The sequence below is a fragment of the Eutrigla gurnardus genome (assembly GCF_963514095.1).
Source record: "Eutrigla gurnardus genome assembly, chromosome: 13".
Lineage (NCBI taxonomy): Eukaryota > Metazoa > Chordata > Actinopteri > Perciformes > Triglidae > Eutrigla > Eutrigla gurnardus.
The window spans coordinates 3648638-3666649 of NC_139936.1; the positions used below are offsets into that span (position 1 = coordinate 3648638).

Genomic DNA, 18012 nt, shown 5'->3' on the forward strand with positions numbered 1-18012 from the left:
TGATGAGACACATTTAGACACTGTGCGCTGTTAAAGAGACAATCCGATCAGGTGATGACTGCCCACTTAAAGCATCACTGTTATCGCTTCAGATCCAGGGGTTTCCTTCCCAGGGTACCAAGGGCTTTCCATCGACCACGCAGGATAGAATACGAGTTCCCACGCATTGTGGAGACCCGTTGAGCCTCCAGCAACAGACTACTCCTCCAGGCAGGGAAAAAAAAAATCCCTGGGTTTCGGTGACGGGCACCATGCGCAATGACTGACTCCGTGGTCGTATCCAGGCGTTGCACAGACATTTAGTCCGCATCATTCCCCGACAGCTCTCAGAGAGAGAGGAGAGAGAAAAAGAAGGGCTGGATTCCAAGGTAGGCATATGATCTCCTTCGAAGGATTTTCTTTTTCTTCTTCTTCTTTTTTTTTGAAACATTACATTCTCGATGAGGTTATTGCGTTTGGCCAGTGACGGTGCGTTACTATTTCTCATTTACAAGTTGAATGAATGCAGCATTTCATTCACAAGAGAGAGAGAGAGAGAGAGAGTGGAACGATTTTTTTTATGAGGGGGACACATTTTTACTGCCTGCATTTATTAATCTGTCTTTATGAGCCTGTTAATTACTGATCCATTTGAATAAAAAAGGGGACATGCAACTCAGTATGCATGCAGGTGCACAGCTACCTATGCGAGGTGCAAATTATGCAAATGCACATCTGATTGATTCTTTTGTTTTAGGGAAAACATGTCTCACTGCAAACATCGCTCTGCAGCAGAAAAAGGCTCCTGTCATCCATGCAGATGTGTGCAGATGTGTTGGGGAGAGCAGATTACCTCCTTATTTCCCATTGTGACACTGATTTACTACAGCGTGCCTGGGTGTTGTGATTATGTACTAGTAGTTTATTCATGAATGGTTCCGATGAATATAACTCTTGGTGTGGCTCGACAAGCTTTGCTTAATCCCCCTTACGATTAATTAAAACAGGACTGCTGGCTGGCTGCACGCCGCCGCTTCCTTGTTGTAGATCTGCCACGACAAAAACAGGACCTGGTAAGTCATGTGGGAGATTGTGTGGTTGCGGTCCCTGGGCGTTGCTGCAGGATTTTTTTTTTTTTAGGAGTGTGTACCCCCGGGAAAGCTTGACGTGTCTGCAGACCAGGAGGAAAAAAAACATCAGTGATGCTCTCTGAATGCTGGTGTTGGGGCAGCTCCCCCAGCTGTGCCACAGAACAGGTGATTCAGTCGCCTACTTGTGATGTCAGCTCATCCCGCTTATAACACTTAGTGGGTCGGGGTGTTGTAAACACACCTGCTGGGCCAAACTGGCCTCGTCGCTTCTGGTGTTAATGTGGAAGGAGGGCAGGGAGGGGAAAGAAGAAGAAGAAGACGAAGAAGAAGCTGGGATTCTTAGTTGGTTCCACCATCTCCAACTCCTCCTACAGACCTGAAGCGTGGGGGATTAAATGGGGGGGAGGGGAGAAAAGACTGAATGAACGGTCTGCGAGATATCTGCAGCTGCCTCCTCTCACATGAGCAACCATAATAGTGGCTGGACGACACCCTTCTGCCGGTACCTCTCTCTCTCTCTCTCTCTCTGTATATTCTCTGCCAGCCCACTGTTCTCCATCCAGAGAGAAAAACTGGAATAAGGCAAGAGAGACTGTATCTCCGGATACATCACACGAAACAAGAGAGACGGGAGATGGAGAGCACTAGGAAACATGGGCGTTAAGGGAAAAAGGTGAAAGAAAAAAAGATGGAGGAATGAAGTAAGTGCTCTGCACCCTAACTGCATAATTTAAAGCCGAAGGATACAAAGCGACTGTACCCATAATCCCGTGTCTTCAAGCTTGTCTTTTCAACCATGACTGTTTAAAAAAGAACCCACCCTTGTATTTTCAGACAAATTGCAGCCCGTGTTTATCGATGCAGGAGATGATCCACTATTATTGCAACGGTGAACCACAATCCGCTGCAAAAAGGGGCTTTGAAATGTGGCCCAGGTGCTCCCATCGTCTACTACAAACACACTTTTGGTGCATACGTGCACACGCAGCTTTTAATCATTCTGATTCTGATCTCGCCGTTACCATGGCCACAGTTGGTAAAAGGTGCATGACTCTTACGTCCCTCTCTTTTCGTAATCCACATTCGGAGCTTCGGGACCCGAAAGCACATGTTTTTATACGCTCGAAAATATGTGTTTTTCTGCATCCTGCATGGATTCGTTCCATGAGAGGGATTATGTGTCCCGAGCTTCAGAAGGGAGTGGCTTCGTCTTCAAATACTCATCAGAGCGGTGGATGAGAATCGATTCGCCATCCTCTCTGAAACTGGTGATTAGAGAGGGAGAGAGTGAGGGAGAGGAGTTAAAAATCCAGATTCAGGCTGTGTGTCGAAGCCCTATAAACACCAGCCTATCTACAAGCAACCTTTCTGTCCACTACCATTAATAAGCTCTGACACTTACATTTAGCTGATTAGAATCACCTCCCTGCCCAGCGGTAATGCTATTACACCCCAGAGGGTCTAAATCAACAAACTTTTGCATTTCAGATGGCGTGGCTGAGTTTCTGTTTTTTTTTTTTGTCTCAGAAGTTGGGCCAAAGCTTATTGTTAGCATTGCGGTGTTTTCCAGGCGAGACAAGCTCCCGTTTTGCCAAACAGAGATCCACTAAAAGCACCCGGGGGGGCTTTGTACCTGCTGTTGGGGGCAAGATGGAGGGTGAGATATCAGGCCGTATCTTCAAAGCAGGGGGGCAACAAAAGGACAGAATCTCCACTGAGGAATCGATTAATCGGACTTCTGCGTTAAGAAGCATATCTCTGCAGACCACCACCTGCAGGTCACTTCCAGTTAGTGGGGAAATAACCCGCAGTAGTGTCTTTACAGCAGGCCGTTACCAGGCTTGATTTAATGTCCCTTGTCTGCTTGCACTTGTTTCCCCGAGATAAGACGGGAGGAAATTGAAGTAGCATGACTGGCCAATGCTTCAGCAGCCAGTTCTCAAAGTCCCACCTCTCAACCCCCGGGGCATTGTGGGATGAATCACCATCAGCCGTGCAAAAATTGAGCTTTGCTGCAAGCTCTGGCTGGAATTCTCCGTATCCGATAGCTATTCACTCAACATACGGCCTCGACAAAAGGAGGTTTCTGAAAAAAATGTGTCAGCAGCATGATTACAAACAAGACTTATAGGATGTGGACTGCTGCTTCATTGTGAGAAATTTAAGAATGAAAAAAAACCCCGGCCTCCCCGCCCCCGTTGAGGTCTGCCGGATCCCCGTTGAGGTCTGCCGGATCGGGCCAACAGCGATCGCGGGGACAACAGCGTGGTAGCTTGTTGGTCACTGGATGGTGTTTCCTGTTTGTGCTCCGGCGATGCGGGAGGACCTGGAGCCGTGCCTGCCAAGGGAGTGTGTATTTTGGTTACCGGCGCAACACCCTCACAATTCAGGGGCGAGGAGCCCTCGCAGGTGGCTCCACAGATGGCCCCTGTCACTGAAAACACGGGTTATTTGTCCATGCCATAGACCTAAAAGACCAACAAGCATCCCGATTGTTTTTCCCATAATAAGAGTTCATTTCTAGTCCTGCGTTCTGTACAGAACGTCTCATACAGGTCTAAGTAGAGAAAGTGTGCACTAATGCCTTAAAGAGGGGACTTACACGGAGTGAGAAGCAACCGTGGGTTGGAGTTTTAAATAATTAAGAAATGCTGAGTGATGTTTTGCTCCTGCAGCAGAGGGCTTCTTGGTGCAGTGCTTTACAATCCTGCCCAGGTCCAGGGCCTCAGCGTGGTGCTATGTTGGCAGCTCACGGCCCCCCTTAAGGGGGATGGATGCAGTTGTGCCATGCCACTGGGAGTTTTTGGTCCTTCCCACCTCGTCTCCACACTCGCCTGGCATGGCATCATTCGACATGATTGGCTTCCATCTATATTTATAGATGCAAGCGAGATTTAAGAGAGAAGAGGAAGAGTTTTCCAGTCTTCCTCGTCCCAGATCACCAAAGGACTTGAGTTGAAAACTGTAGACCGGCAAAGAGTCTCCTGTCTGAGGATCTCAGGCTGTGTTCTGTTTTATAATACATAAAACTATCTGATTTACTGCCAGGCCAGATGGGAGAGGAAGAAAAAAAAAAAAACAGGATGAAATGAAATATGTTAGTTGTTGGAACATGTAAGATAAAATGTGTGTTTCACAGTTTCCTCATCGTTGGAGAATAAGACACAATAATGACTGTTTTCGTTGCTTGGTTCGACCGCGTTTCACGACATGATGAATTCGAAATATAATGTCACACAAGGCCAGTAATGGTTTAAAAAAAAATGTGATAGCTGAGCTCGTTTCTTGCAGCGCGGCGATGGCGGTGTATGGGTTGCAAGGTAATCTGGCCTCTTTAATAGGAAAAAGGCACAGTGTGTTACAGCTGATGAAACATTAACGGTCACAGCAACCTGGGGGAGAAAAAAGGCGTGTATGGTTTCACCAGGATTATTTAATCATCAGCGGGTGGATATGCTGCACTGACATGAATATCAACGTCTACTTAGCGTCAGCACCTTGGGAGAAATGTTTTGGAGGAAAAGTGCGGCTCTGAGCTGGTGTTGGGGAAGCGTGCAGGGTCGTCGGCGGGTGATCGGCTCGGCGCCTGAAGCTTTAAGGCGACAGACCAATCTGCATAAGTACGCTGCGAGCCCCAGGCATGGAAACACGAACGCCTGATGAAGAGATAAATGAAAGTGGAAAACCAATTGTGGAACTTTGCATTGATCTCCCGTTCTCATTAACCCATTTAAAAAAAAAAAACCCGTCCTTCTTGGAGGATGCCAAGGGAATTGTTGCCCTGGAATTCAGGTGCAGTCCCACGTCACGTCTCGGCGTCTTCAATACGTTGACAAATGGGACACCGGGGTGTAAAACAATATGTTCAATATGTTACGCTCCAGTTATAATTGCTTTTGGGTGCTCCATTTCACGATTAAATCCTTGCTTTTATGCATTTTTCCCCCTCCCCCCCTGTAGCTTCTAGTTCTGTATCCATAACGATCCGCGTTGAATCCCATCCATCAATGTCCGACTACCTCGGTGTCAATCTATCTGCTTCCTTCAGCTCTTGTTTTCACAAGCAACGACCACAACATCTTCAGAAAAAATGACGGGCCATAACAAAGAGATCTCATCCCAGTATACTCTGCAGGAATGAGTCATAAACCTGCTCACAAAAGTCACACATTCGACTTACAGGCCAGGTACTCAGGGGGAATGCATGGTTTCTATAAATGGACGTATGCTGCGAGCTGCGTATGCATGCATACATCTCCGAGGATGTACAGATGCAGATTTGTATTGACTTTCCTCCGAGGGCCCCGAGGAGGAGGAGGAGACGCAGCTTCTTCTAATCTGGTCCTCCCACCCTCGTATGAAAACTCTCGCTCAAGAGAGAGAGATCCTGCTGGGAGGATGACTTATGATGGTCGGGGGGCCAGATGACTCGCTTCGAGTCGGTGAACCTCCATCCGGTCTTTCCTGTTTGCCGTCCCCCACATGGATCCGATGCTTATTCATGGTGTATTTGCAGACACTTGTTTTTCTTGGCGCCACGTCCGAATGCGGCGTCACGTCACGGAGGCTTCATGACATTTTGAGAAAAGGAAAGGAAAAAAATAAAAAAAACCCACAGAAACCACCACCTGACTGAGTCATCTCATATGGGAGGGATAAACGAGATGACTGTTGCACCACAGATGACGCAGATTAGTCGCATTTATAACCTCCGGGAGCGTAGAGGATGATCGCTTGGAGGGTCGATGCCCCCTCCCAGCCCAATGACGAGGCACAACATGACATTTCGGACCGAGGCGGTCCCATTATAATTGGCCTCGGATACGTTTCTGAATGTGTTTTTTGATATTTAAACCCTCTCTCCGACTGCACGGGAGGGTGAACCCCAAGTCCGTGTCTGAAGCATGGAGGGCCTATAATGACAGCTTGTGTGTACGATCCTTTCCCCGCATGCTAATTAACTGTCACCTCGGCGATAGTCCACTCTTGGTGATGCGGTAACATACATCCCCAACGCCAGAGAGCTTGGACTCGTCTGAGTCAGTGATTACCCGGCCGAGCCCGGACTGCCCCCTCCCATCTGTCTCTCTCCGTCTCTCTCCATCCACCTCTTCCAGGACAATCACGTTAGACAAAAGTGGGATAATTCATTTTGGCTGCGTTCGAGAGAGTGTGTGTGTGTGTGTGTGTGTGTGTGTGTGTGTGTGTGTGTGTGTGTGTGTGTGTGTGATATGGGCGGTGCATTCATAGTGTGGGAACCGTCAGACTGCTGGTGAGAGGTGGAAAAAGACAAACGCTCCCCGAAGGCTGCTGTTGCATCAGAATCAGCATCAGAATCAGGATCAGAATCAGCATCAGGATCAGCATCAGAATCAGCATCAGGATCAAAATCAGCATCAGAATCAGGATCAGCATCAGAATTAGCATCAGAATCAGCATCAGAATCAGGATCAGCATCAGAATCAGCATCAGGATCAGCATCATAATTAGCATCAGAATCAGCATCAGATTCAGAATAAGAATCAGCTTCAGAATCGGCATCAGGATCAGCATCAGAATCAGCATCAGATTCAGAATAAGAATCAGCATCAGAATCAGCATCAGGATCAGAATCAGCATCAGAATCAGCATCAGGATCAGAATCAGTATCAGGAACAACATCAGAATCGGGATCAGAATCAGCATCAGGATCAGCATCAGAATCAGAATCAGCATCAGCATCAGGATCAGAATCAGTATCAGGAACAGCATCAGAGTCAGCATCAGAATCAGCATAAGAATCAGGATCAGCATCAGAATAAGGATCAGGATCAGAATCAGGATCAGAATCAGGATCAGCATCAGAATAAGGATCAGAATCAGGATCAGCATCAGAATCAGCATCAGGATCAGAATCAGCATGATCAGAGGGGGAGGAAAGCTCACACCAGAGAGTCTACTGATCGGATTGGAGAATTTGTTGTCATATCTATGAATCTCCCGCCGGCAGTGCAGCAACACATCGGAGGTACGTGGCCCCGACGTTAAGCAGCATAGCAGCTGAAGGAGGGAGACGCCCCCCCCCCCCAGCTTCTAATAGTGCTGAGGACAAGTGAAATGTATTGATTTCCCTTTTAGCCTCATCGTTATGTATTCCTAACTGTACGTTTCCCTTATAGTACCTGCACTCTCCTCATCCTGCACCATCACAATTCTGGACACGAGAGGCTTTTTTATGTCCTCTTGTTGCTCCTTTTTTCCCCCCCAGGACAAACAGCTGCTGAATCCTCCGGGGGCCTATAAACCGCTGCTGCTGCAGCATCACCGCACGTATTGTCAAGTGTGTGGCAGCGATTTTCTGTCGACATCTTTGTCTCATCTTTAACGTGTCACTCGGTGATGAAATGACTGTATCATAAGGACTTTGCAGGGGGGGAACTCACACAGCTGACAGCTCGCTGTTCCCCGCCGTCATCATTAGCGAGTTCTTCAGCCTGCACGTAGGCAAAAACCCGCTGCAGAAGCTTATCTCCTGTTATCGTAATTTCAAACAATCCAGTCCCGTTTTCTGCCACACAACAAGTTCCCCACGAACCGCTGAGTCCTACCAGCTGGATGAGAAACTGTAAATACGCAGACATCAGTTTGGATAAAAAAAACAACCTCAGCATCAACCAACACACCGTGGAGAATCAAATAAACGCTGGAAACAGAGAAGTCATCCCCGTCAGCACAAGCTCACCTCCTCCTCCCACTCCCGTATAATTGAGCCACTCCCGCTATAAGAACCCATCTGTTTCTTTGACTCGTGTGGAATCAAAGAAAAATCACACCAGCAAAACAAAAGGCGAAGTCTCACTCTGGTCACAGGCTTTGTTCCCTCACACCACCGCACCCTGTTACAACCGAGTATTTAACAGAGCCGTTGTGTTTGTGTTCATTGACTTGAATGTGTTATTGGAAAAGGATTTGATGAAGCAGTGTTGGCAGGAGGAGGCGGGCACTGATGGTGCTGTAAATCCGGCGCCAGGAAACGGTATCGAGTCGCTGATATTTTACTGCTGTTTGAAATGTAGAGGAAGTGGACGATGGATGAAAAAAAGGTGATTTTATGGAAACTTTAATTGATTTATTTGTTGTGTTTTTGGTGGCCACGAATGTGAGGTCCTCATTTCCTTACATTTATTTTATTTCCCCCTAAATCACCGCGTGGCAATTAAAGGAAGTGTATGTGTTGACTTGCCAAATCAAGGTCAGCACTGTTGTGGCTCGCAAAAAATGTGCACGCAATATCCTTTTTGTTGATGAGAGGGCAGCCCACGGTGGCGGTTAACGTCGGTGCTGCATAAGCACCAGATAAAAAGTGTGAACTCAACACACACACACAAATTGGATGCAAATCAAACTTAAAGAACAAACATTTATTCCCACAATGAGCTCCTGATGGAGAGTTGGCAGCGTTCACGTTTGGTTTCAGACGGCTGCTTGTTGTGTGTCCGCCTGCAGACTGTGATAGTGCAGCATGACGGACACGGTGATGAGCAGCAGCTCGGATCGCTGGCAGTCCAACGACAGGCAGAGGACCATGCTGGCCAGGTAAGCGTGATTGTCAGGGCATTTATTTCCTGTTGTTACCACCCCCTCCCCCCTCCGTGAGTCCATCCTCACACTCTCCCTCTTTGTTTCTGCTGCATCCCCTCTGATCTGGGATCTGCGACGCAGTGATAAAGAGCAGTAAGTCGATATATCTATATATCTATATAGACAGCAACATACATATTGATGCTTTGTGTGTGCAACGGTGTGATAGGATAATCATCAGAAGCTGTGTCAGCTCAGCTGGAGAATATGTTTGGTTTGACAGGGGGAACTGGACCATGCAGCCAGGCCTGGGTCCTGGTCCAGACCTGACGGATGAAGAGAAAGAGATCATAAACAGCGTGATCGCCCGGGCCGAGAAGATGGAGGCCATGGAGCAGGAGAGAATCGGGTGAGGGATTGTAAATGTATGCATACTGATGACATGCATATATTTTATATTATACACATACACATTTTATTACGTAGGATGATTAAGTAAGATCCCTGTTCTGCTGCTGCTGCAGGCGCCTCATAAACCGGCTGGACGACATGAAGAAGACGGTGTGTGGCGACGGGCAGTCCCGCTGTTTGCTGTGCGGGGAGCAGCTGGGGTCACCTGGGGTCAGCTCCGTGGTGTGCGAGGACTGCAAAAAGGTGAGACGACACGGTCTACGAGCTGTGTGCTTGTAATTACAGTGTAATAACACTGTAAATCTCTGCTGGTCTGTGTTCAGAACATGTGCACCAAGTGCGGAACGCAGTGCAGCAGCCGGCCACGCGCCGTCTGGCTATGCAAGATCTGCAGGGAACAGCGAGAGGTGAGTGTTTTCTTTACACCGGTGAAGAAATGAAACAAGCAAAGCCTGAAACACATCGTTCTTTTTTTCCGTTCTCAGGTGTGGAAGAGGTCCGGCGCCTGGTTCTTCAAAGGTTTCCCTAAACATTTCCTGCCGTCGCCCATGCCGTTAGCTAAGACCGGTGACCAGGACGCGGCCGAGCCCAAGGAGCCGCCGGCCTCCGGGGCCAAGCAGGCGGTCTCCCAACCGCCAGGTAACGTTTCCTCCTGCAGAGTCAGCCTGCAGGCCGAGTCAGGCTCCTGGCCGAGTCAGGCTCCTGGCTCTCCATGCAGCAGCCTTTTAGGCTTTCAAGTGTTCTAGAAATGTTTAAAAAGGGAACTTTCTGAGCTGCAAACTTGATTTTTATTCTCAGTGCAACCATATCATCAGTGACTGCTTTGATTGTTTGATGTGACAAAGGAAAGGCAAAGAAAAATGTAAAAATGAAAACAGTGTTAAAATAAGATAAAAGAAAAGAAACTAAGACAAAGTGATAGAATTGCTACAGCTATTGTTTATCTTTGTATGTTTTTCTTTAATTGTTATTATTATTTTTAACATATTCTCAAAACAACAATTTTTGGGTGTATTATGAGCGCAGCATCTTTTTTTAGCTTCGAGCCTCTGAGGTGGGCGTTTCCCGCGGCCGACTGACATCTAGTGGCTTGTGTTGCTAGGAGACGAGCTGTCAGTGCCCACAGTGTGCTACTGACAGTCGTGTACATAAATTCTGTAGAGACTACAGACATTAAAACAAGGAGGGGATGTAAAAAAAAAAAAAATTATAAGACAAACTCATCTAGTTTCTTTACAAAATTCACATTGTTTTTGTTCATGCTGTTAAGGTTGTATTCCATTCATAAAGCTATGAGGCTAGGCTAACTAGCTTTCAGCTTCCACTATATATATAGTGTTATATATATATATAAGTTTAAACTTCAGAGCATCCCCTCTTCATCTCATTAGATCAGCATCTGGCTTCATTGCTCTTTTCAAACCTTTTTATCTGCTTCCCCAAACTGTTGCCGAGGAGGAGGGGGGGGGGATGCTCGGCTTAATTAAGCTGTCGGGAGGTGCATGCTGTGACACGGGGATGAGCCTCCAGGTGTCCCCCCCCCCCTCCCATAGAAGACTACTGTATGTAGCTGCTCGTAGCGGCTCGTCGTAGTGTACTGTATGTAGGTCAATGCCTTTGCAAACGTGAAAAAAAAAGAAGCTGCAACATCAAAAGTATCCAGAGAGACGAGGGAGTAGAACAGATTCCACTGCAGTAGTCGCCTGGAGTGATGTGATTATACGTGCCTCCCCCATGTACGGGGTCTGTGGGTTTACTACATGATGCTTTGTGTTTTAGCACCGGAGCCACAGGGCCGTGCCGGGTACCCACCGGTGGCCCCGAAACCTTCAGCGGGGCGCATGGCCTCGGGCGGGGCCGGCGGCCCTGAAGAGGCCGGCCCGGTGGTGATGAAGAAGATGGTTCCCGTGCAGAGCTCCAGGCTGCAGACCGCCGCCGCCCAGCAGGGTGAGAGAGAGAGAGAGAAGCCCAAGCATTAACTGAACGCTGCATCCTGAGCATGTTTTATTCAGACGATTGGATGTGGTTGCAGGTCCGGGGGCGGCGGACGGAGGGGCCTACTCCTCCGCCGCAGTTCCTGCAGAGCAGAAAGCGCCTCCTGCAGCGAGGGAGGACAGGAGGCAGCCAAACGCAGCCTACGGGGCTCCTCCTCCCCCAGCCCGGCAGCAGCAGCCTCCCCCAGCCGAGGAGGAGGAGGAGGCCAACGACTACGACTCCGATGAAGCCAGTGAGTACGCCACCTGCTCCTAGAGGAAGCTGGCTGATGCGTCTCATTGAACTTTGACATGATGTATTTCCATTTCTGGAAGATAAAAGACAGTGTGGGGGGGGGGGGATTCTTCATGAAATATTAGGCGTTGATGATAATCTGGCAGCATCTCCTGCTGATGCCTCGTTTCTGCCTTTTAAGTCTGCTGGTTATAATTCAGTCTCACAAACAGGAAGTATCACTGCAGCAGCGTCTATCGAGCTGCAGAAAATGAGATAAGCACAATAATGTCGAAGCATGATGATCAATATGTGGTGAACCAAAGCAGAGGAAGATGGGAATCAGGGAGTCCATAGAGACATATGTAATTGTAGCATTTAAAAAAAAAAAAAAACACATATCCCATTTTAATGATGAGAATGGTGCCACGCTACTCGCCTGCAGCGTCAGACGGCCTTTATTCTCTCCATCGGGTGTTCGTTTATTTGATTGAGATCTGGGGAGCTGTGCAAATACTTAGATACAACGGGAACTAACAGGATATTAGATTCCCCTCGTGCCCGATTCCAATCCCCTGTGTTGGGACTGGAAAACGGCAGGAATAGCAACGGGTCTCATGTGTCCGGTCTCTGGAGGTTCTGTTGAGGGAACATTTGCTGGACTTTGTCAGTGTTGTCGATCTAAATGTTGCTTCGGTTTAAAAAAAGAAAAGAAGTAATATATACGTTATATGTGGGCTAAGTGACTAATTGAATGTGAGTTTGAGGTCTTTGTGTCCTTGGATCACTAAGTTGGTGGTGAATCTCAGCCCAGAAAAGTTAAGTCACTTATATAAGAACAAATTAGCAAATGGCATTTGATCAGTTTGTCCCCTAAACAGCTACACAAGGCAATGAAACTCTGGAAAGGAAATCTGTGTGGGCAGCATTTCAGTCCTGGAACCTTATTTTCTGAATGTCTTCCTTTGAGACTTTGAGTGTTTATTTCGTATTTTTTTTAAATATTTTATGCCCCGTCCTTTTTTGTAATGAGATTTATTTTTCATGTGGTGTTAACTTGAGGTAAATAGGGTTGTGAATGTTTCCTGGGTGAGAGTCAAGACTCTTCTCTCCTCAAGTTGTTTAATTATAGGCCAGTCTGTCCCCGTGTTTATCCTCTGAATGACTCTCTGAAGGCTAATGTAACGAGTGCTCTGGGTCTCTTCCAGCCACGCTGGGCTCTCTGGAGTTCAGCCTGCACTACGAGCAGGAGAGCAACAGCCTCCACTGTAGCATCCTCAAAGCAAAGGTACCCCTCGTTCTCCTCATTCTCTCGCATTCAAGTGGGGTTTTTTTTTTACGCTTAAAAAGGCTCCTGAATGGTACTTTAGTGTAATTGCTCTCTCTCTCTCGCTGTTCATGTATCGACACTCCTGGTTTCTCCTCAGGGACTGAAGCCCATGGACTCCAACGGACTCGCAGACCCTTATGTCAAACTTCATCTGCTGCCCGGGGCTAGTAAGGTAAAAAAATTTAAAAAACACTCACCTTTCCTACTTCAAGCTTTTACTTCTTCTAAAAGATTCATACCTTATATCCTGCAAAAAAAAAGGAAGGGTGGTGATTTGATGTCAGGCCTTTCTGCTAGCTCAAGCCTGCCACCTTGTGGACTAAAATCATACAAATATGGGTGATGTCTGGAAATAGATATTGAGATATTGTAATTAAAGTGAAAGTCACTGGAGTGTAATGAACCGCCCTGTAGAGGAGAACGAGTTGCAGAAACACCTTTTTTGATGTGAAGCAGCATCATGTGGATTCACCCTGCAATAAAACCATAAGAATAAAAGATGTTCTTGCTCTATCCTGCATCAAACAGTCTAACAAGCTGCGTACAAAGACCTTGAGAAACACCCGCAACCCGGCGTGGAACGAGAACCTCACCTACCACGGCCTGACGGATGAAGACATGCAGCGCAAGACCCTCAGGTGGACACCATCACCTTTCATCGCCCAAACATTCAAGCATAACTTCCCCTCAGATGACTGTTTCTTTTTTAAAGGTTGTAAGAGGTGATTTAGTCTCTCTTTTTTTATTATTTCAGGCTGTCTGTCTGTGACGAAGACAAGTTCGGGCACAACGAGTTCATCGGGGAAACCAGGGTGGCTCTGAAGAAGCTGAAGATGAACCAGAAGAAAAACTTCAACGTGTGTCTGGAGAGAGTCATCCCCGTGAGTGAAACTCAATTGCGTTCAATCGATGCGTCGTCCATCATGTCTGAATCTCTTATTGATCTGCCGTGATCTCCCCCCCCCCCCCCCCCCCTCCCACCTGCAGACAAAGAGAACCGCAACAGCCGGTGGAGCCAGAGGCATCGCTCTCTATGAAGATGAGGCAATACTTTATTTATTTCCATGCATGTCTGAACATGACAGATTCCTCCAGAGATTTGATTCTCACAGAAAGATCCCCCCCCCCCTCCTTTTCCACTCTGTCTTAGCAAGGGAAAGATGGCGGCGACGTGGAGGAGCGCGGCCGCATCCTGATCTCCCTCATGTACAGCACCCAGCAGAACCGCCTCCTCGTGGGCGTCGTGCGCTGCGTCCACCTGGCCGCCATGGACGCCAACGGCTACTCCGACCCCTACGTGAAAATGTATAAACGCCACGCTTTCCCACTGTGGTGACATGTGTGATTCTGGACGTTGCATTCATTGACTTTTATGAAACTCACAGATGTCTGAAACCGGACATGGGGAAGAAGGCCAAGTGCAAAACACAAATCAAGAAGAGGACTTTGAACCCCGAGTTTAATGAGGTTTGTAAGAGAGATTATTATCAAATCCTTGCGTTTGTTGTTCTCTGCAGTTTGAAAAATAAGGTGTCGATTTTCAAAATTTCAGGAATTCGGTTACGAGATCAAACACAGCGAACTAGCCAAGAAGACTCTCAATATCTCCGTGTGGGATTACGATATCGGGAAGTCCAACGACTACATCGGTAAATACTCCAGACCTATCATTATATATATAAAATATATTATTATACATCATATATTATGTACAATTATTATATACATAAGATTTTTTCTTATGTAATTATAAAGATGTTGTACATTTATGTATGTTGCTTTGTGTGTATATGTGTGTTATTTTATGTTTATTTGTGAATTAAAAAGAAAAAATCAATAATAATAGTAAAGAAACAAAGTAACCTCGCCTGCCTTTTCACGCTTTCCTTCCTTCCTTCCTTCCTTCCTCCCTTCCTTCCTTCCTTCCTCCCTTCCTTCCTTCCTTCCTCCCTTCCTTCCCCCCTTCCAACCTTCCTTCCTTCCTTCCTTTCTTCCTCCCTTCCTCCCTTCCTCCCTTCCTCCCTCCCTTCCTTCCTTCCTTCCTTCCTTCCTTCCTTCCTTCCTTCCTTCCTTCCTTCCTTCCTTCCTTCCTTCCTTCCTCCCTTCCTTCGTTCATTCCTTCCTCCCTTCCTTCCTCCCTTCCAACCTTCCTTCCTTCCTTTCTTCCTCCCTTCCTCCCTCCCTTCCTTCCTCCCTCCCTCCCTCCCTCCCTCCCTCCCTTCCTTCCTTCCTCCCTTCCTCCCTTCCTTCCTCCCTTCCTTCCTTCCTTCCTCCCTCCCTCCCTTCCTTCCTTCCTTCCTTCCTTCCTTCCTCCCTCCCTCCCTCCCTCCCTCCCCCCTTCCTCCCTCCCTCTCTCTCTCCCTTCCTCCCCCCCTTCCTTCCTTCCTTCCTTCCTTCCTTCCTTCCTTCCTTCCTTCCTTCCTTCCTCCCTCCCTCCCTCCCTTCCTTCCTCCCTCCCTCCCTCCCTCCCTCCTTCCTTCCTTCCTCCCTTCCTTCCTTCCTTCCTCCCTTCCTTCCCCCCTTCCAACCTTCCTTCCTTCCTTTCTTCCTCCCTCCCTTCCTTCCTTCCTCCCTCCCTCCCTCCCTCCTTCCTTCCTTCCTCCCTTCCTTCCTTCCTTCCTCCCTTCCTTCCCCCCTTCCAACCTTCCTTCCTTCCTTTCTTCCTCCCTCCCTCCCTTCCTTCCTCCCTCCCTCCCTCCCTCCCTCCTTCCTTCCTTCCTCCCTTCCTTCCTTCCTTCCTCCCTTCCTTCCCCCCTTCCAACCTTCCTTCCTTCCTTTCTTCCTCCCTTCCTCCCTCCCTTCCTTCCTCCCTCCCTCCCTCCCTCCCTTCCTTCCTTCCTCCCTCCCTCCCTTCCTTCCTTCCTTCCTTCCTTCCTTCCTTCCTTCCTTCCTTCCTTCCTTCCTCCCTCCCTCCCTCCCTTCCTTCCTCCCTCCCTCCCTCCCTCCCTTCCTCCCCTACAGGCGGCTGTCAGCTGGGCATCACGGCCAAAGGGGAGCAGCTGAAGCACTGGTACGAGTGTCTGAAGAACAAGGACAAGAGGATCGAGCGCTGGCACACCTTGTACAACGAGGCCCCCGTTACTAGTGATTAACCACTTGCCCCCCCGTCACACACACACACACAGCATGAGCTAAAACCTCCCTACTTGGTTTGCATTCATCTCCCAACACACTTTATTGTGTGTTCTATTCTGTTCACTCCCTGACCATCACGCAGGCTTCCTCGCCTTCCTCCCCCTGATGTCCTGTACTCTTCTTCCTCCTCTTCCTCTTCTTCTTCTTCTTCTTCTTCTTCTTCTCCTTCCTCCTCTTCTTCTCCTTCTTCTCTCTCGTCTCCTTATTAACAATTAATCTGCCTGTGCTGATACGTAATCTGCCTCTGGGACTAACTGAATTAGAGATTTCAAGGCATCTGCGAACAAAACAGCCGCACAAGCCTGTCAGTGATGTTACACAGTGTCCTGAACTCAACCCACAGATAAAGGGAATGCTTTGCACTGGCACAGATCTAAAAAAAAAGAAAAAAGAAAAGAAGCAATATGTTATGGTATCCGAAGGCAAACAAGTCATAAAGTTCAAACTCATAAAAGTCTCCATTTGAGCTCATAAATTCATTAGCCTGCAGGGACTCATTTATTAAATTTTTTGGGGGGGGGAGGGGGGTTCTTCTTGTGTGATGTGTGATGACATCATGCTGTAGTGCAACACTTGAACCGTATTCGCATGCCGAGCCACTGCACCTTCAAACAAACTGTGCCCACCCACCTGAACATATTGTATATTTCCACGAAGAAATGTTTACATACTGATACATCGCTCAGGTTAGGATAGAAATCTGATAGATATATGTATAAATATACATATATCTACATAAGTCAGTGGACCATGAGCTAGATCAGCATTGATTTTAAATTATAGCACACCTTAAACATTGGGGGGGGGGTTATGTACAGTTATTCATGCTGTTGATTTATGATTTAGAAGTATTACAATGTGATTATAGAGACACTCTTCTCCTCCTCGGAGGCTGTTTACACTTAAATGCACACGTTTAAAATCCGGAGAGACGGCGTCATATGTGCAGCTTTACCTGCATGCACTGTGCTCGTGGCTCTGGAGCACAGAAAACGCACTCTTTACCCCCCCCTCCCCATCTGCATTCAAGGCTTTTAGCGCGTGTTTGTTCACTAATCACAGCAAACCAAGGAAAGCACACCTCACGAAGTGGAATGACCTCAATTTATACAGCTGTTTGCAAGTTATTCCAACCTGTCAAAAATAAAGACGACAAAAACACAAACTCCTATGCATGAAATGTTCAAGATATATAGATAAATATATATATATAATATACTTTGTAAGAAATTAATGCTTAATTGTAATTCCATCCATGTTTACACTTCTTCTCCATGACATTCCTGATACTGCGTTATAATAGAGGCCATATTCTGCATGACTATGGTGTAATCTGAATAAACTGGTCTGATAGCATCCACGGGATAGACTGAGAATCAGACGAGCACGTCATCGAAAGACTCTCGCTAGCGGAGATTTCAATGACTAATTCCTTGAATGAGATGTTGTAGATACACATTTTATCCTGCACAGTCACTCCCAGTGGGCGTGATTCAAGCACCCACCGGTAGCATCACGCCATCCTCTGTTGTGCAACTTCCTGCTGCAGCGATCATCAGGTGATCGGCACACAAAATAAATAAATAATCCAAGTTTCCTTTCTATTCTTTTCTTTTGTTGTTTTATTAAAACAGGCATCTTCTCCTCGATTCTGCCAGTCCAGTGGAATGTTTCTTGGTTTATCTCTGTATTTGTACATAGATAGTGCATGCACGGGAAAAACATGTATGTTTGCAAATAACTTTGCATGTAAAGATTTTGCAGAGAGTTTACACAGATGAATAAAATCTATGAAAAGTGACTGAAGTCTCCTTTTGTGTGCGGACTTAAGAGTTGATGAAAGGGAGATGGTGCATATTCTATATTATAGTAATCCAGACAATATTTGATTTACAACTAAAGAAAGAAGTAATATTATAAAATGGAAAGTTCCTCATCCTTAACTTTAACAAATCAGCAAATTTTTCATTTATGTTTTGCTACTAAAGGTCAGTTTCAACCCATTTCCCAATTCTAATGTCTTAATAACACGCTCCATGTTACATTTAAACTCCAATTTCTGGAATAAAATTACACAGAACAAGTTCTGACATTTTAATTTAGCTGATGCAATAGTTTTGAATTCATATATTTGCTTCGTTTGAATGCAAAAGCACATTTTAAAACATGTAAACATCAAAAGGATGCCAATTTAATCAAATTATGAATAAAATGGTATTTTCTTTTATGCATACATGGCTGTTGGTTCCAAGTTGGTTAAATGCCATGAAATAAATCTCAAGTTATCATTTCTGTTGA

The 18012-nt window shown here is 46.7% G+C and overlaps 1 protein-coding gene across 2 annotated transcripts; it reads left to right on the top strand.

The window, feature by feature from the left end:
• Positions 1 to 28: 28 nt before the first annotated feature.
• LOC311023544 (rabphilin-3A-like) lies at positions 29 to 17516 on the top strand. Of its 2 annotated transcripts, XM_084025449.1 has the most exons (19): positions 29 to 368; positions 8556 to 8645; positions 8772 to 8783; positions 8914 to 9039; positions 9155 to 9284; positions 9365 to 9448; positions 9527 to 9680; positions 10821 to 10988; positions 11074 to 11268; positions 12458 to 12537; positions 12677 to 12751; positions 13108 to 13217; positions 13334 to 13460; positions 13567 to 13623; positions 13730 to 13884; positions 13965 to 14046; positions 14132 to 14228; positions 15541 to 16375; positions 16406 to 17516. In XM_084025449.1, the coding sequence occupies exons 2-18, from the start codon at positions 8572 to 8574 to the stop codon at positions 15669 to 15671; spliced, it is 1857 nt and encodes a 618-aa protein (XP_083881575.1). In that variant the 5' UTR covers positions 29 to 368; positions 8556 to 8571; the 3' UTR covers positions 15672 to 16375; positions 16406 to 17516. The 2 variants fall into 2 exon arrangements, with proteins under 2 accessions (XP_083881575.1, XP_083881576.1); XM_084025450.1 differs by lacking the exons at positions 29 to 368; positions 8772 to 8783 and having other exon boundaries at positions 8556 to 8657.
• Positions 17517 to 18012: the final 496 nt, after the last annotated feature.

Bases quoted from the DNA above. Each gene is read 5' to 3' on its own strand.
- LOC311023544 (XM_084025449.1), top strand. From the start codon at position 8,572: ATGACGGACACGGTGATGAGCAGCAGCTCGGATCGCTGGCAGTCCAAC. The intron at 13,218-13,333 runs GTGGACACCATC...TTATTATTTCAG, and splicing joins ATGCAGCGCAAGACCCTCAG to GCTGTCTGTCTGTGACGAAG. The intron at 14,229-15,540 runs GTAAATACTCCA...CCTCCCCTACAG, and splicing joins GAAGTCCAACGACTACATCG to GCGGCTGTCAGCTGGGCATC.